A 25,552-nucleotide genomic window follows, 5' to 3' on the forward strand; every position below is an offset into this window, starting at 1 on the left:
TCCTCCTTCTCCTCCTCTCCTTCCCCCAACTTTTGATTGTCCTTTTTTTCTTTTTTTTTTTTTTTAATTTTATTTTCTCCTATCTTTAAAAAAAAAAAAAAGACAAAAAATCAAAAAAAGAAACAAACGCGAAAAAAAGAAAAGAAAACAAAAAGCGAGCGAGCGAGAGGGCGAGCGCGAATCACAGCGGACAGACAGATAGACAGACAAAGCACCTGCACCACACTGTCCCTTAGACTGTAGGAGGTGTGATGCTGTATTTTGACCTTTCCAGGCGAGTGCCCGTGCACGGGAGTGGAGTGGGTACCGCGCACGGGCAGGCAGGCGGGCACCGGCAGGGCAGCGGCGGGCACCGGCAGGGCAGCGGCGGGCACCGGCAGGGCAGGCGCAGGGCGAAGCGGTTCGCACAAAACTCCCTCACTCGCTGGCCAAAACATACGGCGCTGCCCTGCCGGGGAGGGGGCGGAGGAGAAAGGGGGGCACGGCCACCTCGGGTCCCCTCCGCAGCCCCCTCCCGCCACACAAAGGCAGATTGCATTGTGGAATGTCGCTCGGTGTTGGCACATGCTGCTGTGTTTATTTTCTGTGGATCCCCTGTATGAATATATGTTAAAAAAAAAAAAAAAAAAAAAAAAAAAAAAAAAGGAAGAGAACTGAAAAGCTATCCCTTTTGATGTAGACAGTATTTAACCGTACCAATTTGCACTGCAAGAAAATCGAAGTTTACATAAACAAAATGTTTATTTTTTTCTTTTTTCCCCCTTCCTTTCCGACCTTAATTTTGCAAATGACTTGCATTTTCCACAGTAAGCGTTAGTCAACCAGTGACCGGTCTACAATATGTTACTGTGTTTTAGCCTTTGCTTTATGTGTATATGTGAACTTTTGTTATAAACAAGTATTCTTAAATACGTGTAACGCTTATTTTCTCCTTTTACCATAGCAAAAAGAATTAGTATATGTGTGTGTATGTATATATATGCAAGCATGCATAGACATACATATGTACACATATATATAATCTCTCTATATACACATATATATGCACCTCCAGCTTCCATTCTCCAGAGATGTGACTCTCGTAATTGTTTAACACATGCCTTCAATGGCAAGAGTCGAGTTTGGAGAAGGGAGAATAATGCAAATCAACAAAGTAAACTTCATTTTCAGGCAGTGTGTCCGGGGGTCGAGGCGCAACCAAAGGGGAAGGAAAAAATATGTGCAACCCTTCCAGACCGTGTCAGTGCGGGCAAGCAGGGCCTGGTGTGGGGAAGGCGGAGCGGGAACAACATGTTTCCAGAGTTTTCCCAGAGAAAGTGGCATTTTCTTGAGGGGGAAGGGGAATTATTTAGCTCCCCCACCACCGCCCCCTCAGCGCCCTTTCCTTCCCCTCCTCCTCCCCCCCCGCGGCTCCCCTGCGTGCCTTTGGCATCCCCGGGCTCGCCTCCCGGGCCGGTATCAGCCTCTAAACTTTCTTTTATTGAGCAGTTTTACGTCAAGGTAGAACCAGGGAGAGCCTGAGGAGCTGCTGGGCCCGAGGTGGGGGTCGGGTGCTTACACCTGCCTGTAAACACACGCTGCCCCCTCCTCTCCACAGAGACCGTGTGCATTTCTTTTTCACTTTACTTTCAATATTTATTTTATTTTATTTTCTATTTGTATCCAGCCCCTCTCCCTTCCCATCCTCCCCTTGTCCTTTGGTCAGATTGTGGTATAATTTATTGAAGGAAAGGACCAGTTTTAACTTGGGCAGCCTTGTGTCTTTTACTGGGGAATGAAATGAAGTGGGAAAAAATGCCATTTTTCAATCTGTGTTTCCCCCCCCCCCCCCCTTCGCTAATAGTTTTAAAGTGCATTTCGTGACATTATCTTGATGAGAAATGGTTAACTTTCCAAAATAAAAAAAGAGAAAAACCCACGGGGACAAAAAGAAAAAAAAATGGAAAAAAAAAAGGAAAACTGAAAGCTCTGAAGGGAAGCAGAGGAGCGGGACCTCGGAGCAGCGCATGTATGTGCGTGTGTCTGCGTGCGTGTTTGTGTACTTATGCACACACACAGCTATGCATATACATTAGAGGAACTTTATGATAGTTATAAATTCATAAAGGGATCATTTAGTCAGCACAAACGGGTGCTATAGAGACAAAGCATTTTTATAATCTAAAAGTTTACTTAGTTGAGTGTTGGACAATTATGGAGAAAAAACAGTGAAGCATTCTCTCGCAGAACTCTCCTATAAATATTGCATTCAGTAGCTAAGGCTTTAGAATATGTTTCTCATTGTCTTTTAAAATGCCTGTGACACTGGGTTTTCTTTCCTTCTTTCTTTCTCCCTTTCTTTCTTGCTTTCTTTCTTTCTTTCTTCTTGGTAAGACAGATGATGATTTCTAAGAGGCACATGCATTAGCCTTTTTCCTGGTTTTCCAACAATTGTTAAAAAGATACGGGCACCAAGCTTTTCTCTTTTCTTTCTTTTTTTTTTTTTTTTTTTTTTTTTTTTTTTTTTTTTTTTTTTTTTGGTTTGGTTTTTTAAAATTTTTTTGTTTGTTTGTTTATGTGTTGAGCTGCTTGTTATTTAAAGTGTTGAGGACTAGCGCCTAGTGAAGTGAATCAGATCAGGGCAGATCCAGTGGTGAAGGGAGGAAATGAACTTTCAGACACTTATTAATATGTGCGTAAGGTCAGACAACGGAGTTGAGAGGATGTTTGAGAAAGCCTCAAACTCCAAATAGGTTTACTAAAAAAAAAGTTACCAAGCAAACCTTACCACTATGTATATATGTTTAATATTTGTCCTTTGAAATGCAGAAATAGTTTCAATGTTTTCTTTGTCTATTTTTCTTTTCTTTTTTTTTTTTTTTAAATGCTACCCAGGGAAATATTTTCATATCATTTTTAAGTGGCCTGCCTCAATGTATATTTATTTCTTTTAAAGCAAACAGGTTCTGGAAACTGTTTTTCTGTAGCTTTAAATGAGTAGGTGAACAAAATCTATATGGGATGTAATTTTTTTTTTTGTTCAGTCTCTTTAAAAATACTTTGTTTTGGTACATTTGGATGTGCTTGTGGGGAAAAATAAAAACGCAGAGATCCTTATATATTTATGTTAAAGTAATATTTTATTATCTACATAAAACAGAAATGCACAATACCTTCATAGTTTCTTCTAATTATTGAAATATCGTTATTTTATTTTTAAAGATAGCACAGATTTGCATAGTTCTTAAGATCTGGAGGGAGAAGACCCCAGTACTTATACTGAGCTGAGTTTCTGTGTAAAAGCACCGCCGTTCCTTTCTATTTCATGGAATTTTTGGAATAAATTTGATGCCTATACCGAGAGGTTCCACGCTCATAACTTTCAGGGTCTTGAAGGAGAGCCTCGGGAGCTGTGTTCATTGTGTCTCTCCGCAGATGAACCACAGCCGTGTGTTTTGGAGCATTGATTTCTGTGCGGGTAGGGCTGTCCTGACTTTGATGCTGGTGGGGAGATCTCAAGTTTTTTGCATGCTCTGGCGGAAGGCATGGGGGGAGAAGAGGTTCGACTTTTCTCGGTCCCTTTTTATTATTTAACATCTGACTCGTAAAAAAAAGAGAGAGAGAGAGAGAGAGAGAGAGAGAGAGAGAGAGAAAGAAAGAAAAAAGCAAAACAAAAAGGCGGGGCTTAATGATGGGAGTACCGTTTGAAGGAGGAAGGAAGAACGCGGCTGCCCAGCGGGGCTGCGCACCCTGGGGCCGGGCCGGGCCCCTCGGCGGTGGCCCCGGTTTCACGTTAGGTGTCTGCGGCTCCGTGCGGTGACGAGCGGGTCGGTTCTGCCCGAGGGGTCCCGGCTGGGGACCCGCGGGGCTGGCGCGCTGACAAGCGACATCCACCTGCGCAGTGTTGGCAGGCGCGGCTGTGTGTTCGGGTCCTTCTTGGCTGGCTCGGGTTCCTAAGTGCGATATCCTGCTCTTCTCCCCCCGCTCCCCTCCTTCACGATAGTTTCTAGGCTTATTAGATTTAATCATCTTTTCTAAGTTCTAGTCAATATTACACTCATCCCGAACAGATTCAGCTAAATGATCTTATCAATAGTTTCGAAGAGAAGTGACAGAAAGAAGAAGTGTTTTGTGACCGCAGACGTGCTGACGGGTAAAATGTTGAAGCTGGGTATGGATTTAAAAGTCCTTGGTCAATAGCCCGCGGAACGGGCTGCGGAAAGCGAGCAGCCTCTGCCCTCTGCAGGACACTCGGGTGGGCGCCCAGGGAATATTTCGCCTTTGACGGCAGGGCCCTGCGATCGGGGAGCGCTCCCGTGTCGGGTGGACAGGAGGTGACTTGCACGGCCGGTGCCTCGCTCGGCGGGGCGGGCCCGGCGCCGCGGGGATGGCCGGCTCGGCCGGTGGCAGGGTGGCCGCTGTTCGGGGCCCGGCCTGCCCCGGCTGAGGCGCCGGGGCTGCTCCGCCGGGGCTCTTTGCCCAGCGAGAGGCTGACCTTACGGAAGCGACTTCTCTCGTCCTTCCGGACTGGTTGTGGGGAGGCCGGCTGGTTCGGGGGTCATTCTTTTTATCTCTTTCGATCTCCCTTTTAAGAGAGAGGAGAGGGGGAAATGGAGCAGCCATAGGATGCTCCTTCTTCAGATGGATGTCAGGGTGTGCGGCAGCTCCTCGGGCTCCCTCGCTCTCAGTTCCGGGCAGGGACACTCTGTCGTAGGTCAGATGTCAACAACAAAAGCCCTGTTTCCTCGGTTCGCGCTCTCTCTGGTGGAGGCCGAAACTGGGAGGCGAGAGGAGAGTGTATATCCTCAAGTCTGTCAGTCTTGATTGTCATCCCCAGTGTCTCCAGATCCGCAGGGGCGAGAGGCAGTAGTCGGTGCTGCCCGACCCGGGGAGCTCCCGCCGCCGCCCAGCTGCGCCGTCTTTCTTGAGAGTGGGCAGTGGGGGCCGGGGATTGGAAAGAGAGAGGCGGAGGAAGGCGAAATCATCCTACAAATTCCCCAGGCTGCGGGGCAGGCCGGGATGGTGTCTGGCCAGGTGTTCCTCTCGGGCTGGGCAGCTTGTGAGAGCCCCGGTGGGGGCAGAGGCGGCGGTGTCTCTCCGTCGGGCTTTGTTGGCGGCAGTTCGGGGCTCCCCCCGTGTCCCCTCTCCATGCTCCGGCTGCCTGCGCCTTCCCGGCCTCCTGCCCTCCGACCGGCCCCCCTGGGGCTGCTTCCCGCCCTCCGGCTGATCCGATGGGGGAAAACCCTCTCCCCCGGCTGCCCACCCTGCCTGCCGGGGGGCCCTAGGCCTCGGGGTTGTCCCAAGCCGCGTTGTCGGAGGTTTGGTGGTTCTTTGTTGCTGTGCCGTCGGTCTGGGGGACAGAGGGGGTGCTGACCCGGCCGGGGAAGGCTGGTGACGGCCTCCGGTGGGCGATGGGGCCCGGGGAAGAGCGATCACTGGCGGGCGGGAGAGCTGGGCTTTGTACGGCTTAAACTTAAACCTCTGGCCGTAGATACAGCACTGGAGGAGGGTGGCTGGCATGGGGGATCCCCCCAGCCCGAGCCCGGCCAGCGCCTTGCGGAGCAGGGAGCGGGGGGTGAGGAAAGAAGGAAACTGCCCGAGGGTTTTTGGCGGTGGACGGGGCAGCGACGGCCTTCTGCTGCGTCCAGAACGGAGCCTGGGCGTTGGGGTTTGTCTTGGGAATCGTGGCTCTCCCACCTTCCCTGCTCCTGCGGGCGGGTGTCTATTTATTGTGCGTTTCGGAAGGGACGCGACCCGGGCTGCCTCTCTGGCTTTAAATCTGGAGACGGAAAATATAAAAATCCAAATTTTCAGAGTTGCAGATGCTAAGTTGTCACTCTGTGCTCGGAGCATGGCCGGGCTGCCGTCGGGGATGCAGGAAGATGTTCCGCAGAAGTGAGTTTGCCCCTGGCTCGGACGGGCGATGCTGGGGGAGCGGGCACTTCTCCAGGGAAAATTAGTTAGAGCAAAGCCAAAGCGTGCTTTAGCAGAAATGGTAAAACAAAAAGACCTGTCTTCAGACTGGACTTCTTATCAAACTATAAACCAAACAAGTGGGCTCTCCGGCAGGCGAGTCCCAGCTGCAGCGCGGGAATTCTCACGCCGCAGTCGGTCTCGGCCGGTGGCCTGGCCCAAGCTGCGGGTCTCTTCCTTCGAAGCGTTTATCTCTCCCTGCAAACTCCCTGTAAATACCTCCGAAACTCGGCCAAGTGCCCCGAGTAAACCGGGATTTCGCGCAGGGCCCTCGGGGCCGGGAAGGCCGCCCGTGCCGGCGCGGAGCCCCTTCCCCCGCAAGCCCGGCTCCGCAGCGGCCCGGTGCCAGCGCCGCCTGACCCGGGCATCCCCGCGGGACTCAGGCGTCGGATCCTGCCCTTCCGTCGGCGGGCAAAGAGAGAGAGGCATGAGGCAAGGACAGCGGCAACAGAGCGGCCGATGCTGTGCCGGCGTTGCCGGGAGGAGCGGCGGATCGGCGGCGGGCGCTGCTCCCCGGCTGGGGAGGGGGTCCCGGGATCCCTTCGCCCCAGGGAGACCGCGATTTTAGCCCGTGTCTGCCTGGCCCCCTCCGTGCCCCTGCCGGGCAGAGCCGCTGCCGGCCCGGAGCAGGAGCTCTGCCTCCCTCCGCGGGTGGGGGTGCAGGGCGTGGGGGCCGCCCGGGAGCCCCATGGCTTCTCCGGCAGCGCCGGGGCCGTGCGGGCCGTCCCAGCGCCGGGCTCCGCTCCCGCCCGGCTGCAGCTCTCCCGGCCGTCTCGCAACGTCCCGCCCGGCCGGGCTGAGCTGTACCGGCCCGTGTGTCCCTGGGCCTGTCCGCACAGATACCATTTTAAGGATTAAAAAGAGAGCAGGCCGGGAGGAAGTTGGCGGCCGGTGTTTCTCCCCCCCCCGCTCCTCGCACGGCGGTAAATCCTGGCAGGCAGAGGCAGCTTGTAAAAGTGATGACGAGACCGCTCTCCCCCTCCTCTTCCCCGTCCCGTCTCCTCCCGTCCCGGGAGTTGTAAGAGGCGCTCGTCTAAAAGTTAGGACTTGTTTTTAGCCAGCCTGACTCATTCATTAATTCTCTTTCCCTCCTTGATTCATTCACGTCTACAGTCATTCATTGCCAAGTCCATGGAGGCATCAGCTCCTTGGTCAGTAGGGGAGACGTACAAACAAGGATGGTGCTATTTATTTCCCTCTGCCTGTGGATTTCTAAGACGTTCAAGCAGGCACAATCATTAAACTAATTTGTATTTGATTGTTTGGGCGGACGGGGGTGAATTTTATTGCACTAAGCATTCAAGCACGCACGCATCGCTGATTACCAGTATACATTAAATAAAGTTGTTTGTACACATTGTCTTACCACATATAGGCAGTCTTATTATTCTAATTACTCTAATTAGTGCATTGAAATGTTTTCTACTTGATTTGAGGAGACAGTGATTAGTTCTATTACTTCTTTTAACTCTTATTTCATGGAAAACTGTTGATGCATGTTCCAATTACCTTGTTTTTCTCTTTAATATAGCGTGGGTCAAAAATATTATGAAATTATATCGTTGGCGGGTAGAAACATCCATCTATTTTCGCTTTCTAAAAGAACTTCCATTTTTTTTGTATCCACCACCACCAGACAGAACACCCCCAAAGCGGTCACAAATAACTGCTTCTAGTCAAAGCAGCACGTTTCTTCTTTACCATTTCTTCTGCTAGTGCTTTGTGGTTGTAGCATTAACCTTTATAATTTTTTTTCCTAAAAAGAAAAAAAAATAGTCTGACATATACTTCACGCAAAGCTATTTAATAAGTTTTAATTTAAGGTTAGTATTAATTGATAGGATCAGTTCATCAAACATGTTACTTCGATAGGGAATTGTAATTAAAACCTTAATCCCGTTTGAGACTTAGTTTTATCTTAAACACTTTCTTGAGGGATTTTTCCCCCGTTTTCCTTGGCAGTTGCCGCTTGAAGCACGGTGGGGGTACAGAGTGGAACCCAGACCCCACCAGAGCAGGGAGGTTATTTCGTTATCGAAATACCCATCTTCACTATTGAGCCAATTGAGGTTTTGTGTCGAGTTTTGGGATGTGTGTGTGTTGGCCTTTTGTGTTGGTGTGGCGGCCACTTAAACCCAGACGGTGACAAAGCGGGCGGCGGGGATGGAATCTCGCCTTCCTTTCACGTTACAGACAGGGAGACTGGCTGTTTCTGTGCCATAAAAATACTGCTTTTTTGTTGGCTTTTCCCCCCTCCTCTTCAGGTTAGTTTGTTAAATAAATACGAAGGGATGGGGGGAAAATAAAGAAGGGGTGGGGGAAGGAAAAAAAGGAAGAAACGCAAACCATCCCTTAAATTCTTGGAAGTCTAGGTCTGGAGGGAAATCTATGGAGTTACATAGGTAAATATTGGGCCTAGGCTGCTTATACTTTTAATATTTAAACTGGGATTATAGGGGATCTAAAGACGCCTTCCTAACCTTTGCCAATTGCCTGTGCGAGGAGAAATCCCGCAAGATGCACAAAGGGGCGAGACGGCTTCCCACTGCTTCTGATAAACGACTCCGCCGCTGGTGTGGCTGGGGACCGACTGTCCCCAGGGCCGGGGCTGACGGGGGACAGGCAGCGCTGGGCTTTGCAGGGTGTTTGAAGGCCGGGGTCCTGTCCCTGCTTCCCGCGGAGCATCGTCTCGCCCCGCTCCGTGGGCCAGGCTCAGCGCTGGCAGCGCTCCGGTCCGGGGGAAGGCGCCACTGGCCGGGGCCGGGATTGGGACCGGGGTTGGGGCCGGGAGCGGGGACGGGAGCGAGGCCGGGAGCGGGACCGGCATTGGGGCCGGGATTGAGGCCGGGAGAGGGGCCGGGAGCGGGGCCAGGATTGGGGCCGGGAGCGGGATCGGGAACAGGGCCGGGATTGGGGCAGGGAGAGGGATAGGGATTGGGGCCGGGATTGGGGCCGGGACCACGCGTGGAGCGCGGGCGCCCCCCAGCGGTCGCCGCAGCCGCCGCGGAGACTCCCCCGGGAACGGCATCCAGCATCCCGCATCCCAAATCCCGCATCCCAAATCCCAAATCCCCCTCTCCGCCCCCAGGGCCCGCGCTCTCCCTGCGCCCAAGGGCACAAGATGGGCCGGCCTCAGGGACACCCGTCGGAGAGGTCGCTGGAGCCCATGGTGCCTCTGGGAGGGGGTTGACAAAGTCGTGAGTACACTTGTTGTCTTCCCTTCCTTTTTAATTTAATTTTTTTGGTGGTTTGGTTTTGGTTTGTTTGATCTGCTTGGGTTTTGTTTGTTGTTTGTTTGTTTTTATGTTTTGGGGGTTTTGTTTGTTGTTTTTTAAATATACACACAGAAACATCTAAATCCCATGTTAAAAGTGTTGCTTGTCGTCTGGATGGGATTAAAAAAAACCCAAAAAACCAAAAAAAAAAAAAAAAAAAACCAAAAAACTCCACCACCCAACAAATCCATGGTCTATTTGCAAGCCCCTGAAAACCGGGAGAGATGCCATTTGCCTTCCCTCCTCCTCTCGCTGGGGAGATGTGCAGTCCCTCAGACTGGCAATCGCTCTTCCAGCTCAGGCATGTTGGATAACAGAACAAAGCTCTGTCACTTCTCCGTGGCGCAGAAGCAGGCCCATGGCGTGGTGCCGTGGAGGGGGACATCTGTGGGGCTCGGCTGTTCTGTCCACGCTGTGTGAGCGCGGGGTAGCTCCTGCTCCTGCCCTCAGGCTTGCCGGGAAGTGCGAGCCCAGGGCCAGGCATCCCACAGGCTCCAGGAGCTGTTCCCTGCCTGCCGCACATCCCCGGCAAGCGAGGGCACAGCCGGGGCAGCGGGACTGGGGCAGGTGCCAGGGCCCTGAGCACACCTCTGCCAGCACCTTCCCACAGAGCTCCCTTCTTCTGGGAAGGCTGGAGACTCAAATCCCACCATTTCACCAAATGGCTTCTGCTCTTGCTGAAGGCAAACCACCCCACATGCCAGACCGGTGTCACCAAACGCCTCCAAAAAACTGCAACAACCCAAAACTCTCCTCCATTGGATGAACCCCCAGTTCCCCAGGAACAGAGATCTGGGGACAGCCCTGGTGTCCTGCAGGGCCTTTCTTTGCTGGCTGGGTGCTCTCTTGTTACGCCCAGGCCGTCTGAGGCGCGGCAGGAGTTGGGCTCTGTGTGGCCCCACACCCGCAGCAGCACGGGCTGGTACCACCACGCAGGTTTACATCTTGTGTTTATTTCAGTGCCGCCGGTTTGCAACTACCACTTGCCATGCTGTGTATGTAGGTGCTGAAAATGTTAAAATATTGTGAATATCAAGAACCCAAGACATTCAGACATTCTGCTGCAGCAGACTTCATTGCACTGAAAACTGATAAGTGACATATCACGATCTCAGAGTCTCTTGTTAACTCAACAAGCAAATTGAGCTGAAACAAAACAAAACAAAACATCCAAGACAGATTAAGTTTCAGAAAGAAATAAGCATTCTGCACAGAGCTAATCACACTACAGACAGCCAATACTGTAGCACTGAGCAGACATGGGAGAAAATAACCTGTTTTCCAGCTGAACATCAATGCTGGACTTGTTCATATAACAGAAAGGAGATGCTGTGGGTACCGCAGGAATTGGAAAGGTAAGCTATGGCTACATCTTCAACTACAGACCAAGTCTGTGTCCATCCTACCTGTGGAGACAGCTCTGTTCACAGTAGGCAAAAAACTGTAAGGTCCAGCCTCCAAAAGGAAAAGCTGGCTTTGTCCCAGGGACCCTTCCCTAAACCAGCCGATAAGTAAGGATTGATTTATTTGCTAATAGGTCTGAGGAGCTGGAGAACATTGGCTTTTTGCATACTAATTTTGCATATATGCTCAGTATATATATCCCTAACCAGCAGCTTTTAATTTTGGGTGGAATTGAGGCCTTTAGCTTAAAGCAGTCCCTCATTTAATCATCATGCATGTCTGCCTCTTTGGACTGGGCAAGAAAGAGGAGAAAACCCAGCCTGCCCACATGCCTTGTGTAGCCAGCCAAGAGAGGTGAGTGTTTCAGAGGTCCTGCAGAGAAGCTCTCAGTTCATTTGGCTTTGGTCCTGCCTCCCCTCCAGCTGACCATTCAGAAATACAAGCCCAACCACAGTAGGCGCCAGGCCACTTGAGGTTTTATATCCATATATTAGATTTCATTCCCCTTCACTTCCCACAGGCTGTGCCCACAAGGCTGAAATCAATCTCCCTCTCCCCTGCCTGGCGCAGCACTGTGACTCCTGCCCTCCTACCTCTACATCTCTAGTGAAAGGGCAGAAGGGGGCTCACCCTGAGAACACACACATAACCCAGCAGCTAAGCCTCAGCTGCACCTTCAGCTAATTCCCCTTGGCCTGAATCCAAGGCTTCCCACATTCCAGCACTGCTCTACTGCCAGACTTGGACCTAACTCTCACCAGAGGAAATCAGGCTAGCTGCAGTAGGCTCCTGCTAGTCCCAAACACACAGCCTGCATGGCCACAGGCAGGGGAAAGCCCCGTCATTTACATGTGCTGAACGACTTCTAGTTAAGGAAAAATTCAGCGGCAACCAGAGAGTCTGGGGTAAGGACACACGGTGGAGTTTGCAGGAGACCTTAGAGGCAGTGGCTGCAGCAGCTGTGAGTGTTGTAAAACACGAATAACAGCCTCATTGAAATGTTACAATTCCAAGCTGTTACCCAATACAGAAGAGCATCCCAAGGGAATATGGACCATTTTCTCATATCTGTTTTCAGACAAGATACAGCACAGCTATTTCTCGGCCAGAGGGAACAGCCTCTGCCTTCCCTGGATAGATCCTGCTGTTGTGTGTGAACAGAGCCACAACAGATATGAATCATTCAGCAGCAGACAGAAAGATGCAAGAAGCTGGAATTCCCTCACTCTTCCAAATTTAAGCTCATTACTTTAGGAGACTTCTGGAGAAAAGTGTTTTTTGTAAGGAGACAGTGCGGTTCTGAGGAAAAGATATGCTAGGGAGCAAGGCAGTAAATGTACTCTTCCTTGCACAGACAGAGGAGACTGTATGCATTCACTTAGTCTCCTACAATATTTAAGGGAAGTGAAAGATGCAAAAACTGCCTAAGGACTGTATATTTAGGAAAAGGCAAAAAGAGGGGTTGTAACCCCACACCCTCACAAATGACTTCTTCCTATCAGGGCACAGACAGCACTCAATCATTATCTGGACATCCTTAATCCGTGCCTCCTTTACAAAGATCTGCCACTTTGAGCGGAGGAGACACAGATGTGAAAGCCTCTACACCTTTTGGAGAGCAGCAGAACACACATCGATCAATACTTTAACTTGAAAGCTGCCATAATTCTCTGAAAATACTGAATTATTTAAAAGTATAGATATAAAAACATCAGAGCAGCATTGTAGATCTCTCAGTTTGATCAGTGCCCACAACATTTTGATCTTAAAAATTCTTTCTCTTAGCCAATTCAAAGATAGTGATTTGCTCTTGCATAACGTTTTTCTCCATGAGTCTCATTAGCAACAGATACAGTAAATACTATCTGGTGACACACAAATGGAAAATTAATCAGAACTGTTTTAAAACTCCTCCCCAGGTCCAGCAGCAGCCACAGGATGGACAAAAACAGTTCAGGGCACCTGAAGGCTATGTCCCACCATGAGCACTAGGCAGGGGTTCTAGAAAAGATATCTGCTGGGGGAATGAAAGTTACTGCAAGGCATTGTGTCAAGTCTATCAATGAATGTTATGGGGGAAAAAGATAGACATATGTTGAAAATAGCATGTCATCACCTTCAATGAACCCTCCCTGTGACAGCTAGATAATTTTGCAGACAAACCATTTGCAATTACTAAGCAGAAGCAATGGCAAAAACACAATGAGGATTTCTCTAAACAGAGATACCACACAGTAACTTCTCTGAAGTTTATCCCAAATACTGTAATTTTCTTCTTGATTCTTCTATGATAGGCCTTCTGTGCTATAGTAGTGTTAACATTTATTATTAAACACGGGTACTAGAAAAGATAACCCAAGCAGATTGCCAGTCACATCTTTCTGTCACATTGAGTGTAGTTTTTAAATACAGACAATTTAATGCTTATTATATATATATATATATAGTGGTGCACTTTGAGCTCTGAGCTTGTAGCCAGTTAACAAGGCTGAATCTAAGCATGATTCATTCTTTCCACAAAGAAATCATGGAGACTGCATCACTGGCCTGCAACTGCATTTAGAGACATATTGGCCTGAAGTTTGAACTGAAATTGTTTGTGCATTTGCATCCACAGGGGCGGACATGACCTTGCTACAAAAATGCTGCTGCATTTAGTTTACCTTCTGAGGATACCTCTATTTAAAGTTCAAAACTGCCTGGTCACGGCTTCAGGGCATTTTTATTTCTAGCTCTAAAAAATTATGAGGGAACGCATTATGTTAAAATCTGTTTGTAATAATAAATGCCTATATTGTATATAATAACATTTGATTTTACCAGTGAATAAACAATTGGAGCATGCATGGTATCAGATCTGCAGTGTTCTGTTTAAATTTCAGTCAAGATTGCCAATTGCATTGCAAAGTAACAGAGATAAGTTTGCATTTTTTAATGTTTTCACAGAACATTAAACTTTCCTCCCTCTGTCTAGACATAAAGCAGGTAAAAGTATGGGCATGGAGAACACATAACTCCTTAAATTGCCCAAATAATAATGCACATCTGCCAAATAATAATGTAAAGAAGTGTATTACAGGCTCTCAGGCATTAAAGTCTGCAAATCCTGAAATATTTTGAAATCTGGCTTGATCTGTGTAGCGTTTTTGTACTACTGGAAGTGCCCCACAGATGAAAGACAGACGCCTGGCACATTTCAGATTTTTGTGTGAATTTTCAATACTGTGAAACAGGTATCATGAGAAACAAGGCCACCAGAAACAATGCCTGAAACTGTACTTTAGCAGGTGTCAAAAGTCAGCTGTGTTTTGTCCAAATGCAAAGAAGCCAGGTCCAGTCTTGTTCATACACTTCTAGATAATTGTAAGCACCAGCAGCTCTAAGTTGATGCTAGAAGACAGTTTTAGCACATTTGAAATTAAACTGGCCTGAGGCAAAGCTGTGATACAAAAGCGGAACCCTTCAGGAGGTGCTGGAGATTAAAAGTCTTATTAAGAGTTTCTTTAGAGATGTTAGAAAACTCAAAGCTCTGTATCTGGCTAAGTGAATTGCCTCGAACAATTAACACTATCAGGAGAACCTAACACTCAAAAAAATTGTCTAGAAGAAAATGGGCACTGATTAAATCAACATCAAATTTGGAACCCATAAAACCACTTTAGATAACTCATCAAAAGGAGGACAAACTCCTAGCAAAGCAGTTGCTCATTTTCAATTCAACATTTGGGTTGATCTTGACAAGTAGAGTCCAGCTGATCACCTGTCCCCTTCTGGTGCCCATATTCAAAGCTGCAGAGCTCTTAATATTTTTGCTAAATTCAGAATTTATCATGTTACTTAAGTTCCACATTTAAAAGCAACTGTACCAGTACGTACATAATTAAAGGGATTAAGAAATACCTTATGGTAACATAATTTGCACTAGACTAGGAAATTATTCTTGAAAGAAAGTCAACAATTATATTTTTCTTGGAGGTCTCTCTTGGTACATTGTAATCTCCATATTCTGCTTTATATCCCATCTGTCTACATACATCTGTTGTCTCTTTCTCTGTACCACAAACTGTTTCAGGGAGTGAAGCATCTATTTTGTGTAACACACCTAGTTCCATGTGCTCTCATAGGACTAGAGGAAGCTAACCATTAAACAATAATATAGTTTTCTAATAATAATAAAAACTAGGTTACAAATTCATATCCAAAACCTACCTATTTCAAAATGAACAGTGATAAAAATATAACCAAACTGTTCCTCAGAATGCATCATATTATTTTGTATTTCATTGGTTTTTTAAAGGAATGCACGAAAGGTCAATGAATGTAGACAAATAATTTATTTTTTATTTATTCATTATTTTATGTACACTTGGCATTTTGCAAGACAGTCAAAGAGAAACAAATTAAGTGCAAAGCAAGATAAATATTATAGATTGAATATATTTTAACACATTTCTGTCATCTTTGAATTAGCAGACACACTGACAACTCAGGGAGAACGTTAATTTCAACTTCTTTATACTGGCAGTAATGGAGTAAACTGCACAACACAGTATTATGATATTTTAAATGACCCAACACAGCAGAAGAAAACAGGCTTAATTTCCTAAATAGAAATAATTGATTAACTTTTAAAGATAAGAAGATTTTATCTTTGAATTAGCAATATAAGGCATTAGATGATTTCTCCATAGTAAACTAAATCCTTCATGAATACAGGGCTAACATCTCTGTTTTGTGTGTATATGTGTATTCAAGTCAACCCATACTTCATACCCCAAAAGCATCAGTCAAATGAGGAGGAGTCAGGGATCCATGCCAGAGCTGTGTCTGCAAATGCAGACACATGTAAAACCTTTGGGTTTACACACAGAAAGAAAGAAGATACAGTAGCCAAATCTGAAAAGAAGGAATACACCAATAACACTACCTTCCACTTACTCTCGGTCAGGCAGAACACAGATCAGAAAAACCTTGTTTTGAAATGTAATCAAGTACTTGCCTAAGTATAAAAGAAAAGCATGAATCTCAGAGAGGAATATTAAAAAGAAATATAGATGCTAAGATAAACACTGCTTAGTATACTAAGAGGAAGACCAAACTAAAAGTGGATCAGCTAATTACTGAATAGGAACACAGAAAACAGATTTGGGATCTAAGACTGCACATACAGAAAGAGCTCTTGGAACGCTGACTATATTTAGGACTGCAAAGGGGTGGATGTTAGCTTCATGGGCCAATGCAGCCCATGATCAGGAAAAAAGTCCTGAAAAACACATCCGAGAACTGTTGCCCCTCCCTCTAGCTTAGATTTGCTAACCACTGCCTTCACCATACTTTAAATATGCTCTTATTACCTCTCTAATCTAAAACTTCCAACATCTGTTTGGAACTGAGGATCTTTTTCAGGGAATTTATTGAAGTCAGTTAGGACCTGAATGTTCTCATATGTTCACAGTAGCATTTTATACTTTAGGGCTTGAGCCACCATCATGAGGAGCAAATAAACAACTTCACTTAGGACATTTTTGTGGCACAGTACTGAGATGAACTATGTAAAAATTAAGAAGCTTTGGATCACAATCAAGAGTGGCTATCCTCATTTATGCTAATTTGATTTAAAGCATTTGCACAACCAACATGCTACCACCTGCTGCTTGTTATTCTTTTAATTGAAGCTAAATGCCCCCTTCCTTCTGCTTGCTTTAATAGCCAAATTAGGAGGGTAAAAAAACCCCCAAACAACCAAAAGGACAACTACTAGAAACCAAGCAGTTTTCTAGTTTTAACCAATATTTTGTAGGGAGCAATCAGATCCAGTTCAACTAACAGAGCAAAGCAAGCGGTGGCCTTTGGTGGAAGCACGTCAAGCTAGGGGACTAATAGAGAGCACCAAGGGGTAAGCAACCTCTTACTCTGAATCCACTCATGCTAGCTTCCAACAGAAATTTTACTGGGTCTACACAGACCTTTGCTTCTCCAAAGGTCAATTCAAGACCTCAATTGCAGACTAATCTGATCGGAATTACCTTATAGAAGAACCTATCTACTCAGTGACAGGACCCTAGGAGAATAGTGTCCTAACTTTAGTATCAACTCTAGATATTTAAAATTCAATGATATAAATATCCTCCAGCTACAGAAAATGTGCTTAGAGGCAATTATCCCTTTTGTCCTTCTCAACTTGTTATTACAAAAAGGTATAACTTGCTTCTGGTGCTTACAGGCATAGCATGCACAGCACAGGTATTTACAGATAGTGTCTGGAACCATTCCCTCTATTGCTGCTCTTCCACCTTTCCAGAAATTAGTTTCTTTAAAAGGTAATGCAACAGGAGTTTCTTGTTACATTACTCAAACTCCTATTGCGGCAGAAAATGGAGCATACTATTAAATCATAAATACAATGCAAGTATTTTGTTGCTGGTTATGTGATGGGGGGCAGGGAGAGAGACCTATTATGTTTAAATGAATCCAGGTACTGGATTTAGGTATTTAAATGTGAAAAGTCTGAAGATGCCCTTCCTTCTCATCTGCACATATGAATAAATACAAGCAGGAAATTTCCCCAGGCAATTCACACACCTCACTTCCAGAGCTGGGCCAATCTCCACAACCCTCAACTCCACCATCTGCCTGGCAAGGACATGAATGCAAAATGCCACAAGATGCTGAAGAGGTGGAGTGGCCTTATGTTCATTAACAAAATCCAGAAAGATCACCACCACACAGATTTCACTGTGACAGCTGAAGGGCACCTGTAATTGTCTGAATGCCAAAGTTAAATCAGAAAGTGCAAAGTCTCCCTGTGAACACATAAATTCCTGGTTACTTTAATTTACTTTTAGTAACTATTCCAAAATAACTTCAAACATAGACTAGCCATTAGTTTCCAAATTCTAACCAAGCCAGCTGTTTTCTCTGTTTGTTTCAGAACAGTGGGTATATGCAAAAATCTGTGGCACCATCCTAAAGAAAAATCTAGAGAGACCAAGGTCTGATAAAAGGGAACCCATCTCTGATGGTGAGCAGAGACAACTCCTGACAATGGTAAAATAGTAAATATACAAAAGATGGGAACTCACCATAATTATTACATGGTACCCCGCTAAAACACTCAGACATTTCACTGTTTCGTAAACTTGGTCCTCTTTTTCACCTGAATTCGAACATTTGTGTTTGACACTATGAACAGGTAACTGCTATACTCAGTTTCCTAACGAAGTAAGCAGGAATAACTGTCACTTAAACCATGGCAATCCCAATTCAGTGTAAGGTCTACATAAACAAACACTAAAGATATACAAACTAAACCATTCCTAGTGTATTATAGACAATTCAGTTTCTACCCAGAAACTACTGCTAGTGCCCAAGAATAGGGTTATTTTTCTTAGTCCTTGGTGTAGCTTTCAGGCTTTGAAGTGACGATCACACTCCCATAAAACAGTTGTGTGTTTTGTACGTTACAGATCTGCATGTTGAAAACCAAAATTTTACTCCAGTTAAGTTGTGTCTAGATTTTCCTGCTAACTTAAATGGAGAGATGTTACTTCTAAAATAACAAAAATGGAAATGTACAAGATTCTTGTGTCTGTTCTCAATATGCCAAGTTCCTTATGATATTCTTTCTTTTCCCCTCTCCCTACCTTGTTCAGCAATCAGTACAATGAAGCAAAGAAACCAACCACAGGCGTATCTCGGATGATAGAACAAAGAACAGATGAAGCTGGAAAGGGACCTCTGGAGGTCACCAGCTCAAACAGGGCCAGCCAATCAGTGCCCAGGATGATGAGTATCTCCAAGGATGGAGACTCCCCAAGCTCTCTAGGCAACCTGTGCCATAGAATGTGTCATCTTGTGTGTTTCAGTTTGTGCACACTGCCTCTTGTCCTGTTCATGGGCATCACTGAGAAGAATCTGGCTCCCTCTTCTTCATTCTTTCCCTCATCCCAATACATTGATCTTATTTCCCTCGAGCCTTCTCCAGAGACTTTACCATTTTTATCCCCAAACTGCAGTTTGTCCTCAGAACAGGACCAGCTGCAAAAAATCTGAGCAATTAAGTCTTACATGCACCTGTGTGTACATGCATGAAATAGTTTCAATGAATAACAAAGAACATGATTTCACAGTGGTATGCAAAGAAAAAATATTTTATGTAGTTGATAAAAATGAAACAAAGATACATTCTGACTTACTTAACAAACATGCACATGAAAGGTCAATATTAAGAGCATCTAAATGGTAAATCTTGATTTAGAAGTATGAGCAAGTGATTCTATGTGGAAAGCTATGTTCCTGGGAAAGGCAGAGCCAATCTAGAGCAAGGCACACATTTTCCTCACATCTACAAATAGCTCTGGCTACCCTTCCATGAGTTTCCAGATAAATCTGAATAAGTCTCCTTTCTTTCTTTCCTCAACCTTCTTGACATTTACATTTCTTCAGAATCTAAGGAAAATGAGTTTTCAAGTAGTTGAGGGTATTTTTATACTTTTATTTTTAGAAAAGGTGAACAAAACATGCAACAGAAAAACTTCATTGCTCACAATGGATGCCCTTCAGTTTAGGATATGTGTATTCCTAACTGCACCATTTACCATCCTCAAGTGAAAACAAGACAAGAAGAAACCAGAGCTATGTAACCCAAACAAAAGTATTTAGTCCATTAGCTGAAAAGGAAAATCTCACCACTGCCTCCTATTACAGAGGCTGAATCTTCTTAATGAGACTCTTCCTGTTGATGCGTTTCTCTGAAGCTCCTGAGGATCTGTAACATCCAACACTCATTTCTCAGCCCTTCCAAATGTCAGTTACCACAACTTGTCCTGTGCTGGTAACATTTATTAAAGAGCATCTTCTTGCACTTCGTTATCAAGCCAGATATCTAAAAATCACAGAAATCATCAACTCAGTGAAGGACTAATGCCTTCATCTGGGAAAAAACTTACTGCATCTGACACAGCACGTGCAGATGCATTCAACCAGGGATTTCTAGTCTAGTCATTTCCAAAGCTACAACTTACAGAATCACTGTTAAAGAGCAATAATGAATATGTAAATCATATAGATAAAGTCGCCCCCATAGTCCTCATAATAAAATGCTACATTTTATTTAGTTTTTGTAAATTTAGCAGTCCTGCTGATGTGACATGGGAAATATATCCCATAAGATGCAATAAGTACACACAGTTAGAACCAAGACTCTGCACACAATTTTTGCAAATGCACAGTGGGTGACATTTCTGATGACAGCAGAGCAGTTAAACTACTCAGTCTTAATTATAGCAATATGAAAGATTATCAAAATAGTGGCAATACATTAATTATGTTTGTCTGTTCACACATTTACAGAACTATACATACAGCCAGTTAGGTACATGAGATTCTGGAACAGGGAAAGAGGATGCATTTCCAAAAAAACCCAAACCCAAAAGCCAAACAAAATAAAACAATTATATATCACAGGTATTAGCAAGGGACAGAAGCAGATCCTGGCATTAAGAAAACTCCTCAGGGTTTCCTCCTCAGACTTTTTTTTTTTTTTTTTTTTTGCTTCTCTCTGGATGGAATTTGGAGGGTTTGAAGGTTTAAGGATGGATGTTGTTTCGGTCTTGTTTTTCAAGACAGGTAGTACAGCACTGGATGGAATTAATCTCAGTTTAGTATCTAACCTGAGCTAAATCACAGCTTCCACAGTCTCCAGAGAGGCTCTCTAGAACATGATTCATTCCACTTTCCTGAAATGTCTGCCTTAGGAGATTAATAACTCTCTAGAGGTGCCCAGATTCCTCCCTTGAAGTAGATGTCTAACTTTCAGAGAACTAACATTCAGTGAGATGAATTCTACTCACTGTGTACCATGATTACTAGACATCTTATATCTGGAAAACTTAGCATAAGAGCTCTAAGGAAATACAAAGGTTTTGGTAGGTTTTGTTGTTTGTTCACTTGTGGTTTTTTGTCTGAAACTTGGACCTCCAAGTACATGGGGGATTATAAGGTCGAAACTCCCACGCAAAACTGTTCTATATGAGTCATGCTCACTAATGGACTTAATCAGGTGTATAATTTAAAGAACAGAAACCCCACCCATTTCATAGAGCTATGCAGCCAGATAGCTCAAAATTATGAATACAACTAAGTACACTACTGAATTAAAGCCTTGAAGAGTTAAGAAGATGCTTTAAATGGTAAATTTATCATACTAGTTTTTTTAATTACCCAAGGAATTACATAGTTACTTACAGGCCATCCCACATCAATTTCATACAGAGGGTATGGAAGATCCTCTTTAGTTTAAAAACAGGAGCAGCTCAGAGTAAACCCCTTTTTTTGGACATGTTAGCCATTTTTTTTTTTAACATTTGTTGCCAAAGCATATCTTTTACAAAGCTTCAGAAAGACAAATAATCAAAAAACACAATTAAAAAAAAAAGAATATCGTTAACAGCAGAACTTAGATAATATGACTGAGGGACAGTCTAGTGATGGAGATGAGACCCAATTCAAGAGTAATTAATTCCTCCAGTGGAGGAACTGACATTATTCATTTTGGATTAAATGAAACTAGAAGATAAGTTTCTCTCTATATGACTGCTTTGCAAGGAGACAGTCCACAGTAGTTATCAGACTTTGCATTCACTCTTCACACTCTGTAACACCTTTCACAAGCAGACAAACCAAAAGGCACTTTGGCAAAGCAACACTGGAAATTCAGCACATCTGTCCAGGCTTTTCCTGCTGCATGGGTGGAGATGAACTCAGTCTCCAGGTAGAGCAAAGCAATAGTTGAAAGCAGAACTGCTATGAAACACATTATTTTCTGTTACACTCACTTTACAAAAGTAATTCCTACATGAAAAACATTGAGATTTATACCTATAAGTTTATGTATGTACACACATCCAAAAGAATTCATATAGACACACAAACATATGTGTGTGTATATATAATTTATGCATACATATATATATAAATAAATAGACACACTTAAGTATAAGACAGCAGAACTAAAGAGACAGCGACCCATTCTTGCTTCTTTGTGACATATGAGGAAGGTCTAAAATCAAGTTGTTTTCTTTACTCTGCAAGTATTACACATGTCAAGTCTGATCTAACTTTGTTTTGCTGGAAGACTTCTTGGACTTATAAGGCCATAGCTAAAAGAGCTTCTTACTGTCTGACTGAAGGTTGAAGTCTATAACTATAGATGGAAGTCATTCCCAATAGCTTCTCTGCTCTTTGAATTAATTATGTTTGTAATAGCCAAATTTTAAACAATTCAAATAAAAAGTCAACTTCAATTTATCTTCCAAGTGACAACAGAGAATTCCTGAAAAAAAACATTTTCAAACAGAAGATGCAACATAAGAAAAGAATCCCCAGTATGAACATAATTTCAATTTAAACCTTCTTTACGCTACCTAAAAAGCAACAGAGAATGAAATTCTTTACATGTATGTGATTACAAAAACACTTATTTGATTCACTGATGAGAAAAACTCTATTATGTACCAAGTTCACCAGTTTGAAGGCACAATGGCTATCACTTCATCCACATCCCATTCTATTTACAGTGAAAAACAAACAAAACAGATCTCTATAGAAAAAAAGGAGATAAACACAGAACAACCCCTGAGAAGTGAAATTTTATAACAAATATATTTTTTTGAACTCTGTTCTTTGTAAACTCCCATTATCTGTACCTGTTTTCTCATGTAACTAGAATAATAATGTTTAATAATTACAATGAAAAATATAGACTAAAAAAAGGTAAAATTTCAAAGAAAAACAAATGAACCCAAACACAATTGAAAGAAATGAGGTCTCACAGAGAATCATACCAAAGCTGACATCTTTCAGTATGGAAAAAAAAGCAAATCAATCTAAAGTTCTCTGACAATGCCCAGATTTCTAAAGAAGAAAAAAAATGGAATGGCATAAACTAGTTGGAAATCCCATAGTGCCATCTGTGTGGAGGGAAAAAATCAAAAAGCCAACTGTGCATGCCCTTCTTTGGATCTGGAATTCCTCAGAGATTCAGCAAAATTCAAAAATCTGAAGAACTAGGTCTTTCAATAAAATCAGGTAAATGTTCTGTAGCTGTTTCATGACATGGTTTATAAAGTATTGGCACCAGTACAAAGAGTTCAAAGCAGTCATTCAGGAGTCACAGAGATTGTCAGATTTTTAACGATTTGTAGCAGTCCTCTAGTAGCAGTTGGTTATTTACTGCACAAACTGAAGTGTTCTTTGTCACTGATCTTCAGTACAATACTGTACTTCTCTCAGACAAAGTATTCTTCTTCTTATTCCAGTAGGTAGTAAGTGCCATCAAGATAAGAATAACAACCAATATCAAAAGACAGCCCATATTTTATGGTTCATATGCATCAACAATGGCTAAAAAGGTAAAATTCTAAACCAAAGCTGTACAAAGCAACATACTCTAGCAGTGGTATTCAAGGGAAAAAAAAAAAAAAAAGAGAAAAGCTTCATCGAAGAAAGTGCAACAGGAAGAAACTTCCAGAAATTGTCCATCAACAAAGTTTTCCTTCTCCAGAGGTTAAGCAGTCTCAAAGAGTGCAACAGTACTTTGAGCTACTCTCCTCTTGGAAAAACAAAACAAAACAAAAACCCAAACAAAACAAATCCAGTACTAAGGTTTGGTGATCATAAAATCATCAAATTGTATTGCCCTTGTTTCAAACCCATTACATTTTCATTGCTGTTTTACTGAACGAAGACGCTTGTTTTTACACCTGACAGTAGATTTGATGCCAGTGAAAGGACAGTTGCTAACACATTACCCTAAGTTCTACTTTTCATGATACTCTGCACAATAACCAGACGTATCACAAATCAAGTCTTGACCATGACAGAAATTTGAAAAAGGAAACTACCCTGGAGTTTTCTACACACTACCAGTTACAACATTAAGTACTTGGCTTATTGTATCTCCATACCAAGAAGCAGCTGTAACTTTTATCTTTCATTTCTGCTCTAAGTTCAGGTGGTCCAGATTCTTGCATTTATCTGTTGTGTTGCTTAGGCTGGACTGTAAAACATCATTACATCTATTTCAGGTGAAGGAAGGGAGAAAACTGTATCAGATAGAATTCATTGCCAAAACTCGAAGAAGACAAAGTGCCTTTTCTATCTGTTCTTATACACACTTAAACTGGTTTTCAAATAACTAATTATAGGCCAGATCATAAAAGCTTATGCTGCAGGCCAAACTAGAATGCTACAATATCTGTGCATGTATATACAAATACGTATGTATACATTTATACATACACACACAAGCACATGAAAAGGAAGCACCCATATTTTCCTTACTGATAAATACTAAACTTCTGCTTTCACCTGGATATTGACATATTGTATTGTGTATAACACCCTGTAAAGGGACATTTAAGAAGACATTCATTTGTTTCTCATTAAAGCCAGACATATGGCTAGTATTTAAAAACATGCAGTGCCACCAATTAACAGAGTAAAATAATTCTTAGGTACAATATCAACTTTAAGAAGCATAATACATTTAAATGTATTTTACCCATTTGTGTAGATAATTAATATTTTCCACCATTTTATAGCAGATTTATATTCTCCTTAAAAAAAAAAAAAACAGCAGAAATTTACAGGAAAACAACTCTGTCAAACGAGTTCCACAGCAGCATATGTAGGGAGTCACTGGGTGAAACTCTTTTTTATGAACACATTAGGAAAGTTGGCATTCAGTTCTAGCACAACTCTATTATCAATCTGTGAACAGAAGGACACATCGAGTAAAGAAAGATCTTTACAAGACTCCAGCAATTTTCTTAAAGATGCAGGGCTCACCATCCTTGTTCCTGTTCAAAAACAAAACAAAACAGAATTATAAAGTTACCAAGAATAGTGCAGGGTTTTAAGCTGTTAATACCATGTCATGAAAAAATGCTACTACAACACAACTTTTATTTAGATCATTTAAATTAGTTTTCAAATTACAAGCTTCTCAGCATATAGAACTTTTACATTTTAAAAAAACTAGCGTATTTTCTTAACTGCTTAAGTCGCTGTCATTGGGAGGCAACTTTACAACTTCAAGGGAATCTCTTACTACAGAAGCCAGGTACCCAGAGCCACAAAACCTCCAAGGGACCAGATGCTAGTCCTAGGCAGCAGCATGGAAGGCTACAGTCATGCCCTCCTGATGAGCACACAGTCCATTAGCACAGCAGATGAGTGACTGGGGACTATTCCAATTCCAAAGGCATCAGCAAGGCTCCCAGGGCTCTAGAGCAAGTGTGGGTATTACACACATGCAGGGGCAGTTGTTCAAGAGAGTGCTGATCATACATAAATGTATGTATAAAACACACTAGTCAAACCCCGCTAAAAACAAGACCAGAGCGACTGAACTCCTAAGTGTCACACAGGGTCAGATCAAGCATAGGATCCAGTCAGAAACCAAATAAATTATGTTTATAAGGACAAGTCCACACACCCATTACAGCTGACGGACATCCAGACAGCCCAGCCCATGGTGCTCAGCACCTGGTTCATCTGACTGGGCCCTGGGGTGAGTCAGCTGTCTGAAGTACCCAGTGCCCCCTGGGGACCTCACACCATGCAGGACATCCACACACAGCAGGCAGACAGGACACTGGACCCAGAGGAGATTCATGCCTTACAGAAAAGGCTGGAAACCTGGCAGGTTACTCTGGGCAAGTGAACTGAGCCTGGGTGTCTACAGCAGGCTAAACTGCTCATCAAGCTTTCCCTCTAGAGAGTTTATATATCCAAGACTACTGCAGAAAACTGCTGGCAGACTTGAACTCACACAGCTCCACCTTCAGCTAACTAGCACCCCAAAAAGCCACCTAGTTCAGGATCTTGTCTAGTGCCAGGGCCAATTATATTCCCTACAC

At 43.8% G+C, this 25,552-nt stretch overlaps 2 protein-coding genes across 4 annotated transcripts in view; both read right to left on the bottom strand.

Moving 5' to 3' along the window:
- Positions 1-4,158: 4,158 nt before the first annotated feature.
- On the bottom strand, positions 4,159-9,750 carry LOC121359224 (basic proline-rich protein-like). The gene is made up of 5 exons (XM_041478025.1): positions 9,561-9,750; positions 8,433-9,127; positions 6,172-6,779; positions 4,970-5,758; positions 4,159-4,684 (listed from the first exon to the last, which is right to left on the bottom strand). Exons 1-5 carry the CDS (start codon positions 9,748-9,750, stop codon positions 4,159-4,161), a joined length of 2,808 nt encoding a protein of 935 aa, XP_041333959.1.
- Positions 9,751-14,950: 5,200 nt separating this feature from the next.
- Positions 14,951-25,552, bottom strand: part of FBXL4 (F-box and leucine rich repeat protein 4) — a 62,456-nt gene continuing 51,854 nt past the window's right edge. For all 3 annotated transcript variants that reach the window (XM_041478205.1, XM_041478206.1, XM_041478204.1), the window contains one exon: positions 14,951-24,490. In XM_041478205.1, coding sequence (XP_041334139.1) covers positions 24,327-24,490 — 164 coding nt within the window. In that variant the 3' untranslated portion in view covers positions 14,951-24,326. The remainder of the gene's footprint in view (positions 24,491-25,552) is intronic.

This window comes from Pyrgilauda ruficollis, unplaced genomic scaffold (assembly GCF_017590135.1).
Source record: "Pyrgilauda ruficollis isolate IOZ18807 unplaced genomic scaffold, ASM1759013v1 scaffold43, whole genome shotgun sequence".
Classification (NCBI taxonomy): domain Eukaryota; kingdom Metazoa; phylum Chordata; class Aves; order Passeriformes; family Passeridae; genus Pyrgilauda; species Pyrgilauda ruficollis.